Raw genomic sequence first — 18,801 nt, 5'->3', positions numbered from 1 at the left:
TTGAAGTAGTGGGTGGTGCAGTAGTAGTTGGTGAAGCAGTGGGGGGTACAGTTGTAGTAGTAGTTGAAGTTGTGGTTGGTGCAGTAGAAGTTGAAGTAGTAGTAGAAATAGTTGTAGGTGCAGTAATAGTAGTAGTAGCAGTAGTAGTTGTAGTAGGTAGAGCCGTGGTGGAGGAAGGTGCTGTTGGGAAAAAAAGACAATAAGAGTTGGTTTGAAAAATGTAGTTAAGTTACATTAAGTTAAATTTCTGTTATTATTATTATGAGTGTATTTTTTAATTAACGCTTCATATAATCTTGACATGTCAATTATTTGGACTGTAGATCAGAGAAACATTTTTTAAAGCTGCATTATGTAACTTTTGATGTAACAGATGGAGGGTCTGTCAGTTGCTTGTCTTGGAGATGTTCTTATCTGGAATGTTCCACAGTATGGAACCGAACACATAATCTTGGATGTCTGTTTTAATTTTATCTTGACAAGCATGCGTCCTTGCCTCTCCACAGACCTGACCTGTAACTTCTCTCCATGGACACAGACATGAACAGAGCCATACTGTGGAACATTCCAGGCAAAGCAATAATAGCTCTTACTGGTGACTAGTGCTGATTTATTCTTCATCAGAAATACTGTACAGCAGAGGTGGAACCAAGTCTTTGTTTTGCAAGTCTCAAGTAAGTCTCAAGTCTTTGAACTCAAGTCCGAGTCAAGTCCTAAGTCAAATACTTGCAAGTCCAAGTCAAGTCTGGCCAATAAGTCCAAGTCAAGTTCAAGTCATCTGCTTTGAGCTTCAAGTCATTTCAAGTCTTTAAACCAAAGTACTTAGACTTTTGCAATTTATATGAATTTTAAGATAAATTGCACTTAAAAAGCCATAGTGTATTTATATATGAGTATTTACAAAGTATATAAGAGTTATAAAAAATAATTTAGTTAATTTTTCCTTTTTAAATGTATTGACAAGATCTTAGTGTGAATCATTACGGTCAGAATAGAAAAAAATCTGATTTAAAAGTGCTTTTCAAGTCTTCTGAAGTCACAGGCCTCAAGTCCGAGTCAAGTCCCAAGTCACTGACCTTCAAGTCCAAATCAAGTCCCAAGGCTTAGTCCATTTCATCAAGTCAAGTCTCAAGTCCTGAAAATAGTGACTCAAGTCTGACTCGAGTCCAAGTCACGACTTGTAAGTCCCCACCTCTGCTTTAGAGCAATATTGTTTATGTTAGAATTTGGAGTTAAGGTTCTGAAAGAGCAGAATAAGCCTCACATTTGGGCTTTCAAATGAGGCCAGGTGTGTCAATATACTGAGAATAACTTATTATTGATTAAATTATTTGTTCATTTAGGATCTGGCAACCCTCCATGCTGGCAACCCAGGTGAAGCTGTGATTGTATGTAGCTCTTAAAAAGCACTACTGTTCCTTTAAATGACATACTTCATAAAAATATACTTACTACACTTAATTTTTCCATTCTGACAGTTGCTACAAAGCACAAAATAAGAAGTTTAGCAGTTAGCTTCTACTTTTACTTTCTTCAAATTTCTGATACATTTGTAATCACTTACCATTCTCTCAGATCTATTAAGACCCTGGTCCCCGGATCTAGGACAGTCCCATTGAAATAACAAGTACAGTTTCGCAAATCTGTGCATTTTCCAGTATGTTCATCATAATACGGCTTCTCTTCAGGGCATCTGGGATAACAACCTTTGACATAATTTTACAGATGTCAGTGTAATATTATAACAATATTCCTTCTTTAAAACGTTACTGTTTGACACATTAAAAACTATGAATTATTAAATATGGTTTGGCATTTCAAGCCTTTGTACCTTCTAGTTTATAAGTAAAGTCTTCGTCTTGGCCACAGGTGAGCAGTTGACCACAAGCTTGATAGTGCCACACACACTGGTCGTGCTCATTGTAGTAGTCACAGTACACCGCTGAAGAGAAATAAAAATACTTGGTCAGTGTTAATAGTGTAAACTTGGTTTCTATAGTTAACAGAAGTACACTTTCCAAATGCCAAACCAAATGCCAAAAAAATTGAATATAATATTTCCTTGTATTAAATCAATCATTACTCCAATGCGTGCCTGAGCAAATTTAACTCCAACAATGTGGGCCAAAAAATGCAAATATGAAATATGGGTGTGATTCTTGGTTATCTGCTGTGTGTTATCAGTGCCATTTTGAGGAATTTAACTTTAAAAATATGGGAAACAGCTGTCTTTATTCAAGGCAGCGGTCACTAGAGGCTGCAAATATAACTATTGACTAAAAAGACTAGGGACAGTAGACAGTACTAGTCAAACACTACACAGTTAGCAAAAAAATGTTTTTGATGTTTAGTTCCACTGTAATTGTTAAAGATAAATAAATCACACTCACGGCATAGATCAGGAGTTCTCCAGTCCACACAGACGTCCCAGTGGCTGCAGGCTTCGGCATAAGCGGCGACAGCGGTACAGAAGCCCAGAAACCTCCCCTCAAACTCACACGAGCAAGACTCCTGCACACAGGCCTGGTAGTACGGCTCTGGGTCCACCTGAGAACAGAAGATAGACACATTTTAAAGGTGCATTGTGTAATTTTTATGGAGGAAGGTCCGGCAAATGCTCTTCTTCTTGGAGATGTTACTGCTTTGTCTGGAATGTTTCCCAGTATGGCATTAAACCTTTGTATCTTCAGAGACCAAACCAGACCAAGTTGCAGGTCAAATCTGTGGAGAGGCGACCCCGTTCACAGTTGAGAATGCCTGTTTTTCAAGGTATTTTTGAGCTATAAAACCACCTGTAATTGAATAAACGTAAACGTAGAGCTGTTTAATGCCATACTGTGGAACATTCCAGGCAGAGCAATGACATATCCACAGAAACAAGCAGGTGACAGACCCTCAATCAAAAAGTTACAAGAGAAATTCAGATTTTGGGGGGTTTAATTAGTAATCAGATATGTGCAATAATAAATTAATTGCTTTGTGTTGCATTTTTTTGTATGAAAAGTGCTCTATAAATAAAGTTTGATTGATTGATTTTACATTTTGTTCATTGTAAACTGTAAAATTTAAATGACTTATAATATAGAAGCGTCCACAAATGTACAGTTCAAAACAAAATAGACACGCTGCTCATATATTTTGAAGGTCAAAATGAGACTGCTGTGTGCTGTCTGCATCTTAATATAAAGCGTTTTACTGTCTAAGACTCAGGAAGTGCACTGTTAGCATGCTAGATGTTGGTAATGTTTATCGTTCTCTCCACTTTGGCCTCTGACAGTTGTGAAAAGCCCTTATAATCTCATCTCAGTGAATAATCAGGACTTTGGACTACTGCCAACAGTTTAAAATAAGCTAATTCTATTTTTCATGTTTTTAAAATAATAAAAACAGTCCATTTAAGGCAAAGAATAATCATATAAAACTTTGTACTTTAAGATGACAGTCTTTGAACGTGTCTCCTGTAATGATCCGGCAGCGTCTTTGGGCCCAGGCTCCACAGTACGAGTTTCGTTCACACGGAAATATCTCCGTCGTAACATCAGAACAGGGAGGGGAGGGGCTCTTCCAGCTGTTCCCAAACACCACCGGAGTCAACGCCACTAAAACAAACAAACAAACAAACACAGTTACTCACAATGGTAAGATAACAGGCCTGTCATGATAAATACTATATCAACTTATCAAGCTGGAACAATATTTGGGGCTAAATATTTATTGCCCGCACAATTTCTTTGCAAAAGTCGGGAGATTTTTGACATTTATGAGATAATATATAGACGTAAACTTAGATTTACCTGATGAATCCTTTATTTGAAGATCATTCATCTCATTGGAGTCAAAGTTCCCACAGAGGCCACACACCTCTTTCTGTGGAACAAAAAACAGTAGTACAACAGGTGTAAAATATGCCCAAAATACACAAAATATACAAGCATGTATGTATAAATGAAACAAAACAAACACAGAAAAATTAAAAGCAAGGATCTATTTGGGCAACAAAAGTTTTAAAAGCCTTATTTAACTGGGGTATTGAAAAAATATGTCTAATTAACAAAGTTTTCCTCACCCTCCATTGTGGCTGCAGTTCTATTGTGATCCAAGTGTGTTTGTCCCAGATCAGAGTGATGCCTTTAGTGGGGACAGTTATAATGATGTAGAGACCCACTGTTTGAATTGTGTACGGAGGACTGTGTTGGAGCAGGGCACTGTGGACCTGCTCCGTCACTTTCATGTCACTAAGAGAGAGGCTGAAATGGTCCTTCAAGAAAAAAATTATCACATTGAGGCCTTAACTATCGTACAATGAAGAGGTTGTTGAAAAGTACTTACTTTGACATCCAGCACAATTGATCGAGAACAAGTAAGGGCCTCGTCACAACAGGGAACACTTTCAACTCGGACAGAAAATGTACCATTTCTCCTGCCACAGTCATCCTATAGAAAATAATTAACTTTACTTTCACGTTGTTAGAGTATCATTGTCACATCTCATACACTGGGACTAGAGAAGGATTAAACCCTGACTAGAACACGACTGCAAGTCAAGTCTTCATCATAACTAAACTAGGCTCAGGGGGGCCTGATGTCCATCAGTCTGCCTCATGGCAGCTGTGGCTACAGTAGTATCTTACCATCATTGAGTATGGAGTGAATAAATAATAACTACAGTGTAGCACTTTGAGCGGCTTTGACAGGCCAGTAAAGTGCATTACAAGTGTAAGGCAAAATTATTCTGAAGAAAGAAAATTTCTGTGTGGTTGAAGTTGTCGTATAATTGTAAGGTTGGAGGTTAAATCCCAGCTCTAACCAGTCCAAGACACATTACCTTATATGCCTATGTAGGCATATAGGTCAGTAGGACCCAAGGCAGTTGTGGCTACAACTAGAAGCTTACCTTCACAGAGAATGGAAAATTTGTATAAAGTGAATAATCTAAATATAAAATCCTATGTTCTTACCTTGACTAATGTGTACTGACAATGACCATCAAAGCGAAACCATTTGGAGTCAAAAGTCTGATAGTGTCCATTCCCAAAAACTTGACATGTACTGGAGCACAGTTCATCTGTGCACTGCCACTGGCCATTAGAGCACACACTGAAAAATACATACATTTTTGCTTTAATTATACATCGTATTTATTAGGTTTATTTGGCATCAGAAAAATTCAAAACTACTCGTAGTTTAACATTGAGCTGGAGGACAGGTCAGAATAGTATGGTAGAATTTGCCTTTTAACTCTCCAAATGCAGATGTTTTGATTTGCTTTATGGTTAATATCACTCAAATTATCCTCTTGATGAAACAAAAACTGTCACAAATTGCTAAATTAATGTCAATGTAAAGTTGTAATGTGTGCAATGTGTGTGTTAATGTTGATATTTTTTTCAGTAGAATATATATATATATTTTTTTTTAAGTAAAAACAAACGAGTTGATCAAAACTGATTTTAGATCACAATGAACCTATGAAATACTGTACTGAAAACTGTAAATTGTATAAAAAATTAAATTTTTTCACTGTTGTATTAACTATAGAAGGTCCTTTTTTCAAACATTATAGTATGATTGATTGTTGTCAGATGAAATGACTTTAACTACAGAAGGACGAAAAAATTTAAATGGGAACTTTGTGAACTGAACTGAACCCATAGAATAATACAAAAGCCACTGTCCTCCATCAGAAATGATAAAATGTTAAATTTAATTATGAATTGAACCTATTGCCTTAGAAAATACCTTAAACCCTGTAGCTGTAAACACAGATTAGTACCATGATGTACAGGAGCTCTTGACGGTCTCTCCTGCATTATAAACTTTTCCACTGTAGGAGCAGGTGCAGTTGTCCAAAGGCACACAGTCTCCATGATGATTCTCAAACTGGTCAACCTGGACAGTAACAGCCGCTCTCACAAGAAGAAGTCTGGAACATTAAAAGGCAAACATTTAATCAATATAATTAAAAATCAAGTATTCATAATAATTTCTTTATTAACATCAGTTGAACTTAGAGGTGGGAGACATAGTGAAAATGTAACAACAGCAAAATTAAGTATACTCTCTGCATTAAAAACTATAAAACGAGATTGAAAATACAGTTCATTCATGTTTTTTCTGCGATATTTCATCTTTACCCATGACATTTACCAGCATCTTTTAGCTAATATCCGATGGTTTGCCATACAATGATTATGATATGATTATGATCAAAATAATTTGGACAATCGGACCCATCTGTACATTTCATAGAAATACCAAGAAACATCGTAAGTATTTTACTGATACAACTGAGTTGCAAAATATTAAAATCCATATATTTAGCAGTCTAATACCTTTGCTAATACTTACTGTGGGTTTGCTGAGACTGCCACAGGTTTTCTGAAGAGTGTTCACTTTAAAATCCGAGCAGTGAACACAGACTTTCCCATTTGTGCATCCTGATGAAAGTTATTTTAAAAACAACATAAAAAAAAAGCATTTATCATAATTGCAAAAGTATAACAAAAATCTTCTAAAGCATGTATGAGAGTGCATATGATTTACCACAATCATCTGAACACTTCAATTCTCCATCTTCACAAAAACTGCAAAACAAACAGATCACTAGTCATGACCAGCTACAAGAAAAAAACTAAAAAAAAAACACGGTGACATAAAACAGCAACAGTTTATATGTAGTTTATTTTTTAGTATCTAAAAATTAATACACATTTTTTTGCTTTTAAGTCCATGCTCAGCTCACCACTGTCGCCCGTCGATAACAGCAGGCCCGGGGGGGTGGTGCCTCCGTTGTAGTGGCACTCGCACTGAGACTTGGGGCTGCAGATGAGATCTTTGTTCAGGTGGGTTCCTTCAGGACATCCACAGCCCTCCACTGGAGCATCCTCCAGCAGACAGCACAGGTCCAGGGCCTGACAGGGACCGACAGGTGCTGTTACAGGCCACAACGTTATAGGAAAACTCCTGGTTCCCCGGGCACTCCACCGCTGCAACACAACAACACAGAGAATTTAAATGATTAAGAATTAGAGAACACTCAACTACAGATCACATGATCTGCTATAAGTACAAATTTGTAGTGCTAAATAAATAACTACATTTTACAGTGGGATAAATGAGTTTGCCCTTTTTCTTGTCTATGTATTCCACAGAATTCCTGTATCTTTTGGAAGATTTTGTTCTTTGCATTAGTTTTTTTTTATACATTCCTCCACAACACATAATTAAAACTGGACCTGGACTAGACCCTGGCTAAACTTGGACCAAACCGAGTCAACATCAGAACTAAACTGAGCTTAAACTACTTGGATATTGTGCAAGGAGCTAGCTATGGGCCATTAAGATCCTACAGCCTTTTTACACCAAATGCAAGAGTAAATGTGGCAGAAAATGTGGCAGAAGACCTTCCAGAAGAAATACTTCGAAGGAATGAATAATTTCATCATTAACCGTAACAACAGAGCAGAGTGAAAATGAAGCTTAGAAGAGAGTTACTGACATGTTATGTCCACCTGCTGTTCCTCTTTGACACTGCTGTGATGCTGCAGGACACAGAGGAGGAACACTTTTGGCTCTTCCTCTCCTCAAACTGCCCTGACACAGGATCTGCTGACCCTCCCTGAGCAGTCCTCCAGTTAAACTGAGACACAAAGGCCACTGAGAAGCGCAGTGTAAATGTTGCTGCAACAAAATTGAATTTCCCTCTGGATCAATAAAGTGCCTATCTAGCTATCAGTCTATCTAAACTAGGACCAAACCAGAGCAATATCTGAAGGCAAAACATGGTTATCCTGATTATGCAACACTGGGATTTAACCACTAATCTTTCAGTTATATGGCAAGCACCTCTACTTACTTAGTTACTGCTGCCCTTTATATTAATTGGAAAATAATACTTTAATAATTTCAAGAAAGATTAATCGGCTTGACTTCAGACTGTCATTGGTTGGATTGAGTGTCAGCGCAATGTGACAATTATGTGACATGTGTGACCAAATCAAGATTAGACTTGGACAAACTTTATGCAACAAGTAAACAGAAGTGTAACAAAATAAGATAAATGAAAATACAACAATAATAATATATAAAGTAAGCTAAAATGTAAATTAAAATATTACCCTGTTTTCTCCTCAAAAACATAGTTGTGTTTTGTTTCACTGACACATGTTTAACACAGATCCTGCATATTTAGACTCTCATATTTAGGTTCTTTTGTCAAATGGAAAGCACTTCCTGATAATACAGGAAGTGCTCTACTGTGTTTTTAAACTCAATACACCTTCACTAGAATTATTTGGATCATTTAAGCCCTGGAATTGCCCATTTCCACAGAACAGAAAAGAAAGGGTGGCTGTTAACAGACTAATAATAATAATGAGTTACTCAAACACATGTGAATGAAACAAAACACAACTTCACGTATGTTTTTGAGGAGGTATCTGCATTAGAACACAGCTAAAAACTCACACGAGTCGGTTTTGCACAATATGGGACCCTAAAATTAATTAAGTTATAAGTGCTTTGGATATGCATTTAGTTACGGTGAAACTTACAGCAGTTGGTGGCCTTCCTCCAGTCCCCCACCTCCACCCCGAGAGCAGAGCAGGCTTTGACATAACTGGACAGAGCAGAGCACAGACACTGGTGCAGGTCAGAGCCACAGGTGCAGGTTCTCTCCACACAAGCCTGAAAGGGAAAAAACATCACCAATGGACTCAAAATAACTTTATACATAACAGATAACCCAGCTAACAGGTATAATAGGTACCCTATGTCCTGTCAATCATTATTCCATCTTTGCACTGTTTCTCCTCATGACCTCTTGCTACTTGTACATATATATTTCTATAATTACGTCTTATTTGACACTAGTCTCTTGCCATGTTTGCTGGTTATATTGAATTATTTATTATTATTACTATTTATATTTGAACTCTTTGTTATTATAATACATTGTGATGTGTGAGCAGCTGTGTCCAAATAATTTTACTTGTGGATCAATAAAGTTTGTCTAAGTCTAGGTTTATTTATCAGTTAGGAAACACTTTTACAGACTTTTACAGGTATTTTCTATATTGAAGCACACTGACCTACCATACCTACCATAACATAGCCTGTGTTGCCCACTTATAAACCCTGAACTTAACCTAGACTAGACCAGGACTAAACCAGGTCTACGTCAGAGCCCATGGGACTTGCAAGCCCTGACTTGGACTTGAGTCAGATTTGAGTCACTATTTTTAGGACTTGAGACTTGGCTTGGACTTGAGGCCTGTGACTTGAGAAGCACTTTTAAATCTGAATTCTTTCAGTTCTGACCGTAATGATTCACCCTAAGATCTTGTCAAGACATTGACATTGACAAGACAAGACATTGGAAAAATTTACATTTCTACAACTCTTATATAAATACTCATATATAAATAAATTATTTAGTTTTTAAGTACAATTTAGTTTAAAATTCATATAAATTACAAAAATCTACTGGTTCTTTGGTTTAAAGGTTTAAAGACTTGAAATGACTTGAAGCTCAAAGCAGACGACTTGGACTTGACTTGGACTTATGGGCCAGTGACTCAAGACTCGACTTGGACTTGCCTGTATTTGACTTGGGACTTGACTCGGACTTGAGGTAAAAGACTTGAGTCTTACTTGAGACTTGCAAAACAACGACTTGGTCCCACCTCTGCCATTCGTATACAGTATAAACATAGAACTCAGGACTTTAAAAGAATTATCTTCTCACCATGAAATAATTGTCAGTTGGGACATCGCCGTGACATGCAGCAAATATTCCAGTTGGATCGTTTAAAACAGAGCATTTCTTCTCAGCAAAGATTTCTGTTAAAAAGAAAAACAAACAATGTTTTAAATACTGTTAAACTTGTTTAAATGTTTAAACTCTAGTGCATGTGTGATGGCTTCCGTGCCTGTCACAGTAATTATTATACTGACATTTTGTATCACTGATCGCTGAAATTTTCTCTGCTCCAGTGGAGAAAATTATATATATTCGCTCAATTCGCTGAAAGCCACATATTAACATGCTTTATAAGTTTCAGTTTTTGAGGCCCTCTGTGCTAAGTCACTCCCCTTTCAGAGTGCTATCACAACAAATTCAGTGTGTATCCCCCTTATGAAATTACTGCACATTAGGTTTATCAAGTTGGTGTGTACTGTTTTGTATTATGTTTTTGTTTATTTATTGGGTAATTTTTGTGTGGAGCATGGACGACGTAGGTTTGTGCACTGGACAGAAGCTTACTGCTAACTGTAAGGAAGGTTCCTAAATGGATATAAAATATTAAAATACTCAAACGTGCATGGATGACATCCCCTCCTCCACCTCTTCAGGCATGTTTTTGATGAGAGGAATCAATTTACATTTACAGTCATTAACATACACTTTAAAGATTGACATTTGGCAATTATAAAGACAGCAGTTTATAGGACACGAAAGATAATCAATATTTTTCCCATTACGTACCGTATTCAGTTCTTATGCATGGAGGAGGAGGATTCAGTTTGTTACAAGGACTGACACTCCAGGACTGAGCAAACAGGTGAGGCGAGTTTTCAATAATACGAGTGTTTGTCCTGAAGTCGTCTGTGGTGTCTCCATTGTTATTTCCACATAGACCTGAACAAAAATACATTTCTGGGAATAAATATTTTGACATGCTTCTGTACACAGATAAAACCACTCAATCTGTCTTTCATTCCTTATGAGCAATTCAGAATTCTTTCACATACAGGGCATTATGTAACTTTTCTGGTGGAGGGTCAGTAACCTGCTTGTATCTATGGACATGTCTTTCCTCTGCCTGGAGCTCTATCTTACATTTATAATATTACAGGTGGTTTTACTGCTCAAAAAATACAAAAAAAAACAAACAGATAATATAATAACATATACAAGCATTTTGACTGTGAGTAGGGTTGCCACTCCATAGATCTGACCTGTAACTTGGTCTGGATTGGTCTTCATGAAGATAAAAACATTTAATACTGTGAAACATTCCAGACAAAGCAAACGCATTTCCATGAAGAAATGGGTCTGACAGAGCCTCCACCAGAAAAGTTACTTCTGGCATACCATACCTTTAACTTACTTGTAATGAAATAATGCATTAACTCAATGTATCACTATTATAAACCACTGCATACCTTTTGGGCACTGAAGCAGGCATGAAGGAAAGGCACACCACCAAATTTACATTACAATACTGTTAAATCTGCCTCACCAGAGATTGTGTCATTGTAGTTTGAAGGGGGGCTGATGTAGAGATGAATTTCTGGAGACATCTGGATTTGTAGCTTGAGTCCAAAAGCTGTGTAGACTTCAACAAACATGGAAGACTGCCAGAAAACCAAGGCATGCTCTGAAAAAAGACACATAATACAAATATATAGTAGAATGTAAGGGGCTGTTACATGTGACTTCTCAGATCCAACAGTTGTGAGTTTGCAAATCTGTAGAAACAGGGACTTTGTCTGAACAACCAGGACTGACATTGTCCCAACAAAGTAAAGTGAAATACTTCATGTGAAAATACCATAGCATTTGTTTTACAAGAAATGCATGATTTCATTTGTAAAAAAAAAATGTGTCTCTGTAATGTCTCACCTTAAAGACATATCAGTAGGGATGTAACAATAACCAAAATATTTTGATATCGTATTGTCAAAAATCTTACAGTAATATCAAATATCAAATCACAAGTTCCTTTGCTTAAATGCATGGTTTTATAGTAGCAACAGCTTATAAACATCAGGAACTACATATCCCAAGATTCATTTCAGGGCAAACAACATGAAAAAAAATATCTTTTTTACTTTAATTTTAGGGATTATGATGGAAATAATTCACATCAAAATCTTGTCAAGGTATTTTAATAGCAAAAAAGTTTCCTATCTACAATTATATTAGCCTCTCCAAAATATCGTAATGAATATCTTACCGTGAGATGCATATTGTGATAATATCTTGCCAAGAGATTTGGATATCGTTACATCCCTACATATCAGTACTTATTTTTCCAAAGGAAGGCTTAGATTTACAGTGGTAAAGATTATCTGATAAATTGTGTAAACTGTACAGAGCCCTGGTATATACATTTACAAATAAGGAGCAACAGTGGCTCAGTGGTTAGGGCAGTAGTCCTCTAACCTGAAGGTCAGAGGATTGATTCCTGCTCAGACCAAATTCTGAGGGTATGTCGTTAGGCAAGACACTTCACCCGCTTGCCTGAATGTCTGAATGACTGGTGTTGGTTGGAGGGGCCAATGACACAGACTGGCAGCTGTGGCTACAATAGTAACATACAACAACCAACTGTAGAGTGAATGAATAATAACTGTGTGAAGTGAAGTGTAAGACATTATTATTATTATTAAAATGTCATTATAATGAATGAGGCAGGACCCGGAAGTAGAGAAATGACATGATCACTCAACAGCCCCATAGACAGATAGACAGATAAATAGATATGTTCCTCACCAGACTCATGAAGGTCAGAGATCTCCTTGCCATCAAATGTAACCTTGTTGTTGGCAAATTTGTATTTTTCCTATAAATGACACATGAATGTGCACATAAATAAAAAATAGTATAATTATTATGATAATTAATGCAATTACTGTCATTTTTAGTACCTCAAAAATGTCAAGATCCACAGAGTTCATAGAGGTTGCTTTAACTGCATACTCTATTACTATTTTCCAGTCTGAACCCTGCAAGGAACAATATTTATGCTTACAAAATTCAATGTTTTCAAATACTGGAAAATAACCGAAAAGCTAAATTGTACCTGTGAAGCCACAAATGCACACCCACTGCCCACTGTGTATCTCTTCCCATCAAAAGTAGTTGACAAAGTTCCCCTCTATCACACAAACAGATGGAAGATCATGGCTCGTACATTTCCATTCTCCGTCAAAACATAAAGCTGCAATAAATATAAAATATAAAATATAAAATTATAATTAAACTCATTGCACATTTGACGTATAATTTCCACATTATTTTACCATGTTTCTCTTGTGTTGCTGCGTATCTCTCCAGGTTCATAACGGCTATTTCCAAACACACAAGAGCAGCTGTATGTATTCACACAATGGAAGCCCTCCTGATGGTCGTCAAGCACCAGATCTATAGTTTAAAAGCATTTCATTTAAAGTAATAATAAGAAAATGATAAATAAATGTAAAATTTTCAGTTAATTAAAAAATACATAATCAGAACATAGTGATTCATAGTGATTCATTCAACTTTTTTTTTTTGTAGTAATAATCTTATAGTTTTTCCTCTTCTAACTGTTATTTGTATTCAAAATATATTATGAAACTTTTTGTACATTGCATAACATTTGCGCAAGTCTCTTGATTTTTCCCCATAGTCAAACTAATCATGGTTTTATAATATTATCTACTCACATTACTTTATCTTATCACAAGCTGCAAGTTGTATTTATTTTCTGTTAAATTTCTGTCAGTGTTTTGATTAATTTACTTCGACTATTCATCTCATTATCAATAAATTCTTATCTTATATATATTGCAAAAGGGAAATTGCTTCAAATAGATAGAAAATATAGCATAAGAGCATGTTTTGTAATGCAAGTCTGACTAATTCTTTAACATCAGGCTACAACATGTATTTCTCATATTGGTATTTAAAATGATGTGTAATTTCTTACCGTTGGGGCAGACACAGGAGCTGGTGACTTCTTGGCTGTCGATTTTTGGATTTGAGCAACTAGGAATAAACGCTGCACCCTTCTCCTCATAAAGCAACTCACCAGGACACTTAGGCTCACCTAAAACAGAAAAAGCAACACTCAAATTAATTTCCAGCTTTTAAAAATGAATTATTGATTATTGATTGGTTTAAAAACTCACTACAATGTGTTATGTTCCTCCACTGGTCGGCTATGTGGCTGTGTTCTCCACATTGTTGGATCACCTCTTGAAAGAAGGAGCATCTGACATACTCGTTTTGTTCAAAGTTGTAAATATTTTGTTCACACAGTTTTATATAATTTGGGGTCATTTGCGTCAGGCAGTCCACAGTTTGAGATAAAAACTTTCTGCAATCCTATGAAAAAGGAACAAAGTTTGTAAATAAATAAACAATCCTTTAAAGTTTCACTATGTAACTTTTCTGGTGGAGAGTCCGTCACCTGCTTGACTGACTTGTTATTGCTATACCTAAAATGTTACACACTATGAGTCATATCTTGCTCCCAGTTTTAGCATGAGCTCAGGCGCGGAGCCCAAATGAGAGGTGTGCCATGCTTCAGTGTCAGGTGGAGTTTTCATTAGATCAAAAATCAAACTCATATCATCACTGTAAAATGTTGAGCAAATATCACTTTTTTAAATTGGGAAAACGTAATTATTTATCCAGATGCTACGTTAGTGACGCTACCTTAGTGAATGTTATCATAGCGACCGTTACCATGGCAGTTGTTACAATAGTCACCATTACCATAGCAGCTGTTACCATAGGAACCATTACCATAGCGACTGTTACCATAGCAACTATTACCATGGCAACCGTTATCATGATTACGTGTTGGTGTGTGTTATGTTGTGTGTTACCATAGTGCTGTTACCATTGTGGCGTTACCATAGCAACCGATACCGTGTAACTTTTTGGTTGTAATTTATTATTAGAAACTTTTAACAGTAAATCTTCTGACTCTCTCCTCTGTTGTTCAAACCCTCTCCTCTGCTCCTCTGACCTTCTCCTCTGTTAATAATCTGGCAAAGGTTCATGCTTGTAACATAAAAGCGAACTATTTTGGTCCTTAACGGCTCCACTATTGCCTGTCTCTACTGAGCAAAATGCAAAACATAGCTGTTAACATGAAAACTTCAGCTTCATGACATCACGAGGTGGAACAGAATATTTTGAGCTTCAGAGATGTAGACAGACTAATAATAATAAAGGATTAAAAACCTTGTTCATAGTAGAGGCTGGATCCCATATTTTGCATGTTCCTTCACGTAGAACGCTTTGTGAAATCAACTCCTTTATGTTGCCAGCTGGGAAAAAAACAAAACAAAAGCACATTTCAAATTTACACCAAGAATTTAAATCAAGTGACCAACCAATACCTGCTAAAATCAAAATATGTCTTACCGGTGATGCGTCTGAGGTGATTTCCACAAAGTCCTTCCATGTCAGAATCCAGCTCTTGTTCAATCTCAACCTTAAAGTGTATATAACAGATTAGACCAATACTAAAACATATTTAACATCAGTATACTTAAGATTTCCTAAAAGAAAATTTGATTTTTATAGTTTTGATTTGTATTGTTTTATGTTAAGTTTCTTATTTTATTTCCTGGTTGGAGCAGCAGATACATATAACTTATATAGAGGTATTTCCATAACTGTTACCTAGCAACCATAATGTTTTTCAAAAGCCAAAACTTGACTAAATTACACAAATATTATGATTAGACTGAGCCAGAGTGTTGGAGAGGTGTGGAGACACTTTTTAAAATATTCCATCCAGTCCTTGTATTTGCAGAGGTTGCTGGTGCTAGGCTAGTGCATGTCAATGGCCATAGTTAGCCTGCCGCTAAAAACAGCCTTACCCACTCCACAAAACACCCGAAGCAAAACAATTATAATGACAAACTGTCAATGTTAATGTCTGTGTCGATAGAATAATTTTAGAAGTAAAATCAACCTTGCATTTGAAGGATTTATGTCTGAGCAGCAGCAGCGAGTTGTACTTCCTGATAGAAAGCTTGGCAGCGGCGGACTGACGTATGAGAAAATAGTCCCTCAACATATGCCGATTCATGCGATGCAAAGTTGGTTTTGTTTCAAACATTATTCTATCAACACAGACATTTACATCGGCAGTCTGGCATAATAATTGATTTGCTTCAGGTGTTTTGTGGAGTGGGTAGACTGTTTTTAGTGACAGGCTAACTATGACCATTCACATGCACTAGCCTAGCACCAGCGACCTCTGCAAATACAAGGAGTGGATGGAATATTTAAAAAAGTGTCTCCACATGTCTCCAACACTCTGGCTCACTAGGAAATAAGGTCCTATGTCCAAAATTCCGAACAGTCCCTTTAAAAATAAAATTCTAATTACAATATATATAATTGTAGGCCTCAGTAATAATCTTGTTTTTTGTCTCACCCATAATGTGCCAATTCCTCCAGGGACATTTTGCCAGATGACCGAGAGTGGGATCACAGAACTCCTCAGCTTGGTGTAGATGCCAAAGGGAAATATGTGCTGGTATGTGTGGTCATAGGGTAAACGAACACTGGCAAACAGAAGTTAGCACAACTTTTACAAGGACATTTTAAGGTGGGGCTGGGTCATGGGTCACAGTGAAACAAAGCTAATCTCTATGACTATTGATACTTGGCAGCTGACATCAAAAACGTTCCCTGAGGGTGTGAAGCTAATTGAAGGCACTACTCTATCTGAAGCTCTCTTACTTACTTACTAGATTAAACTTTAACAGAGTCTGACCAGAAAGATCAGATTTAGCCAGAACTACAGCAGGATAACTAGTATAAATACACATTTTTTTGTCAGTTAAAAAGAATTCTGAGCAACAAAATTAATGTGATAATTTTGTGGAGGCAATCGCTGACAAAAAATGAAAAACATATGTGCGTTTTACAATCAGATATTACTTTCCAAATCAGTAAATCTCCCATAGCAACACAACTTATTTTCTTTGTAGTTCAACCAACTTACTTACACTAACACTGCTTCTTGCGAGCTTTAAGCCATGTTATAATACTGTTTTCTTCTCAAAAACATACCTGGAGATGTGTTTTGATTCATTCACGTATGTTTGAGTCGCCTTAGTACCTTTTATCTTTTGTTCAGTAAAGATTGGCAATTCCAGGGATGAAATTATCGAAATGATTCTAGTGAAGGTGTATGGCAGGGATCATCAAACTAAGGCCCGCGAACTGAATCCGGCCCTCCACACCCCTTTGACCGGCCCTCCAGCCCCGCTGCCCCCCACCACTTGAACTGGCCCTATGAGGCAATCCTCAAAAGTTGCCATGGCCAGTTTTTTTTTTAATTACTTTTTGGCAAGTAATAACATGTCTGCACCTTGTATTTTGCAGATTTTTCAATTAAAAAAATATAATTATATGAAGTATTTATATTAAAATAATTATATGATGTGTTTACATTTGCTGCCGAATTTGCTGCCGAATTTTCATCACCTGACAAGCTCGAGATCAAACAGTGACATTCAACGCACACTCAGAGTTCAGCAGTGCAGTTAAGAACAGCAAAGTGGCGACTAATAAAATACAAAAACTCGACAGAGAGTGCCGAGTTTTCAAAGAACATTGGACGACCGATTATTTTGTTATTCAGTGTAAGGACCGTGCAGTTTGTCCGATATGTAAAGAAAGTGTGGCAGTTTTCAAAGAATATAATCTGCGTTGTCAGGGTCAAACAATTCTGTTATACAGCCGACCTGAACCCAGCTCCCATTACAGTTAGGAGGGATAAAGTGGCCCCCAGAGAAAAAAGTTTGGTGACCCCTGTTGTATGGAGTTTAAAAACACAGTGAAGCACTTCCTGTATTACCACATGACATCACAGGGTGGAACAAAGTTTTCAGCTTGAGACAAAAACTCAGCTTAAATATGCAGGGTTTCTGTGTTAAACATGTGTGAATGAAACAACATTATTAATAACATAGATTAGAAAACAGTGTAATACTCATTTGTCAATTCAGAAGAAATGCCAGGCTATTTCAGAAAAATTAATCACAAAACACTGATTATGAAATTTCTTGCTTCAACACGTGCCTTACCTTTTTCCCTCCACCTGGACACTTCCATTCTGTAAAATGGTCGTGACTTTGTTGACCGTGATTTCGACCTGTTCCAGGAGCCCGTTCACCCCCCTCCTCGTGGTGATGGTACTGTCCACTCTGTTGTGGGTGAAACTGGTGAGGGTGAAGGGGCAATTCGAGCGAACGTGGAAAAGGGTCCCATTGAAAGGCTGCACGGCCCCACTGCCAAAGGTCTTGCAGGTGTCTGGATACAACAAACAGGACTCAAATATGGCACCAAGATAACAGTTAATACAAGCAAATAATAATAACACGGCATTTAGAGGTCCTAAATTACACAAAACGGACTCTTGTGAGCTTTAAGCCATATTATAATGGGGTTGTGTCCTCAAAAACATACCTGGATTTGGGTTTTGTTTAATCCACAGCTCCTTTTACATTTTGTTCAGTAGAGATTGGCAATTATACTTTGAGACATTCTCTCCACTCTGCTCTCTGAACCCAAATTAACTATGGATTTGATAACTTGGTCACTCAATGCAATTGACACGATTTTTTCTACGAGAAGCTCAGGGACGGGCGAACCTGCGTGTCCCCGTATTACTTTCCCCACAGGGTACACAATGGACGGTTGGCAGAACTGGCTAGTCGTGTGCCCGGCAGCTCTCTCTGTGGAGGACATAGAAGACATCTCCCTATTCAGTACCATGATTACAGGTCTTTTGCTGATTGGCTCAGGCATGGCCCTAATTTTTTGAAAAGTTTGATTACTGAGGCGGCTCTTCAAAGCCCCACTTGCCCGGTCTAATTGAAAGTGGAGGTAAAGCTATGAACTCATAAACTGTGACTATGAGCCATATTTTGGAAGGTGGGGCTGCCTCGCACCGCATGTTGGAAAACATCATGGAAAAGTTAACGGTGACTGATCGCAGAATGGACAGGACTTTGGCCTTGGAGTGCAGTATGGATAACATCTCTGAGAGACTTCAA

At 37.2% G+C, this 18,801-nt stretch overlaps 1 protein-coding gene across 1 annotated transcript in view; it reads right to left on the bottom strand.

Moving 5' to 3' along the window:
- Positions 1-18,520, bottom strand: part of LOC129408958 (mucin-19) — a 19,287-nt gene extending 767 nt beyond the window's left edge. Inside the window, 32 exon segments of the mRNA XM_055153888.1 lie at positions 20-180; positions 1,453-1,481; positions 1,565-1,706; positions 1,832-1,942; positions 2,391-2,547; positions 3,430-3,599; positions 3,795-3,867; positions 4,067-4,258; positions 4,330-4,434; positions 4,959-5,097; positions 5,774-5,886; positions 5,888-5,923; positions 6,349-6,437; positions 6,544-6,584; positions 6,743-6,776; positions 6,779-6,905; positions 6,907-6,986; positions 8,553-8,685; positions 9,746-9,840; positions 10,487-10,639; positions 11,244-11,381; positions 12,500-12,569; positions 12,655-12,732; positions 12,810-12,869; positions 12,871-12,947; positions 13,653-13,817; positions 13,900-14,095; positions 14,963-15,048; positions 15,155-15,215; positions 16,170-16,299; positions 17,830-18,055; positions 18,397-18,520. Of these exon segments, the coding sequence (XP_055009863.1) occupies positions 20-180; positions 1,453-1,481; positions 1,565-1,706; positions 1,832-1,942; positions 2,391-2,547; positions 3,430-3,599; positions 3,795-3,867; positions 4,067-4,258; positions 4,330-4,434; positions 4,959-5,097; positions 5,774-5,886; positions 5,888-5,923; positions 6,349-6,437; positions 6,544-6,584; positions 6,743-6,776; positions 6,779-6,905; positions 6,907-6,986; positions 8,553-8,685; positions 9,746-9,840; positions 10,487-10,639; positions 11,244-11,381; positions 12,500-12,569; positions 12,655-12,732; positions 12,810-12,869; positions 12,871-12,947; positions 13,653-13,817; positions 13,900-14,095; positions 14,963-15,048; positions 15,155-15,215; positions 16,170-16,299; positions 17,830-18,055; positions 18,397-18,520 (3,591 nt within the window).
- Positions 18,521-18,801: the final 281 nt, after the last annotated feature.

The sequence above is a fragment of the Boleophthalmus pectinirostris genome, unplaced genomic scaffold, assembly GCF_026225935.1.
Source record: "Boleophthalmus pectinirostris isolate CB_2022bp ecotype Guang Dong unplaced genomic scaffold, ASM2622593v1 HiC_scaffold_18, whole genome shotgun sequence".
NCBI lineage: Eukaryota > Metazoa > Chordata > Actinopteri > Gobiiformes > Gobiidae > Boleophthalmus > Boleophthalmus pectinirostris.
This window is presented reverse-complemented; position numbering and strand designations above follow the sequence as displayed.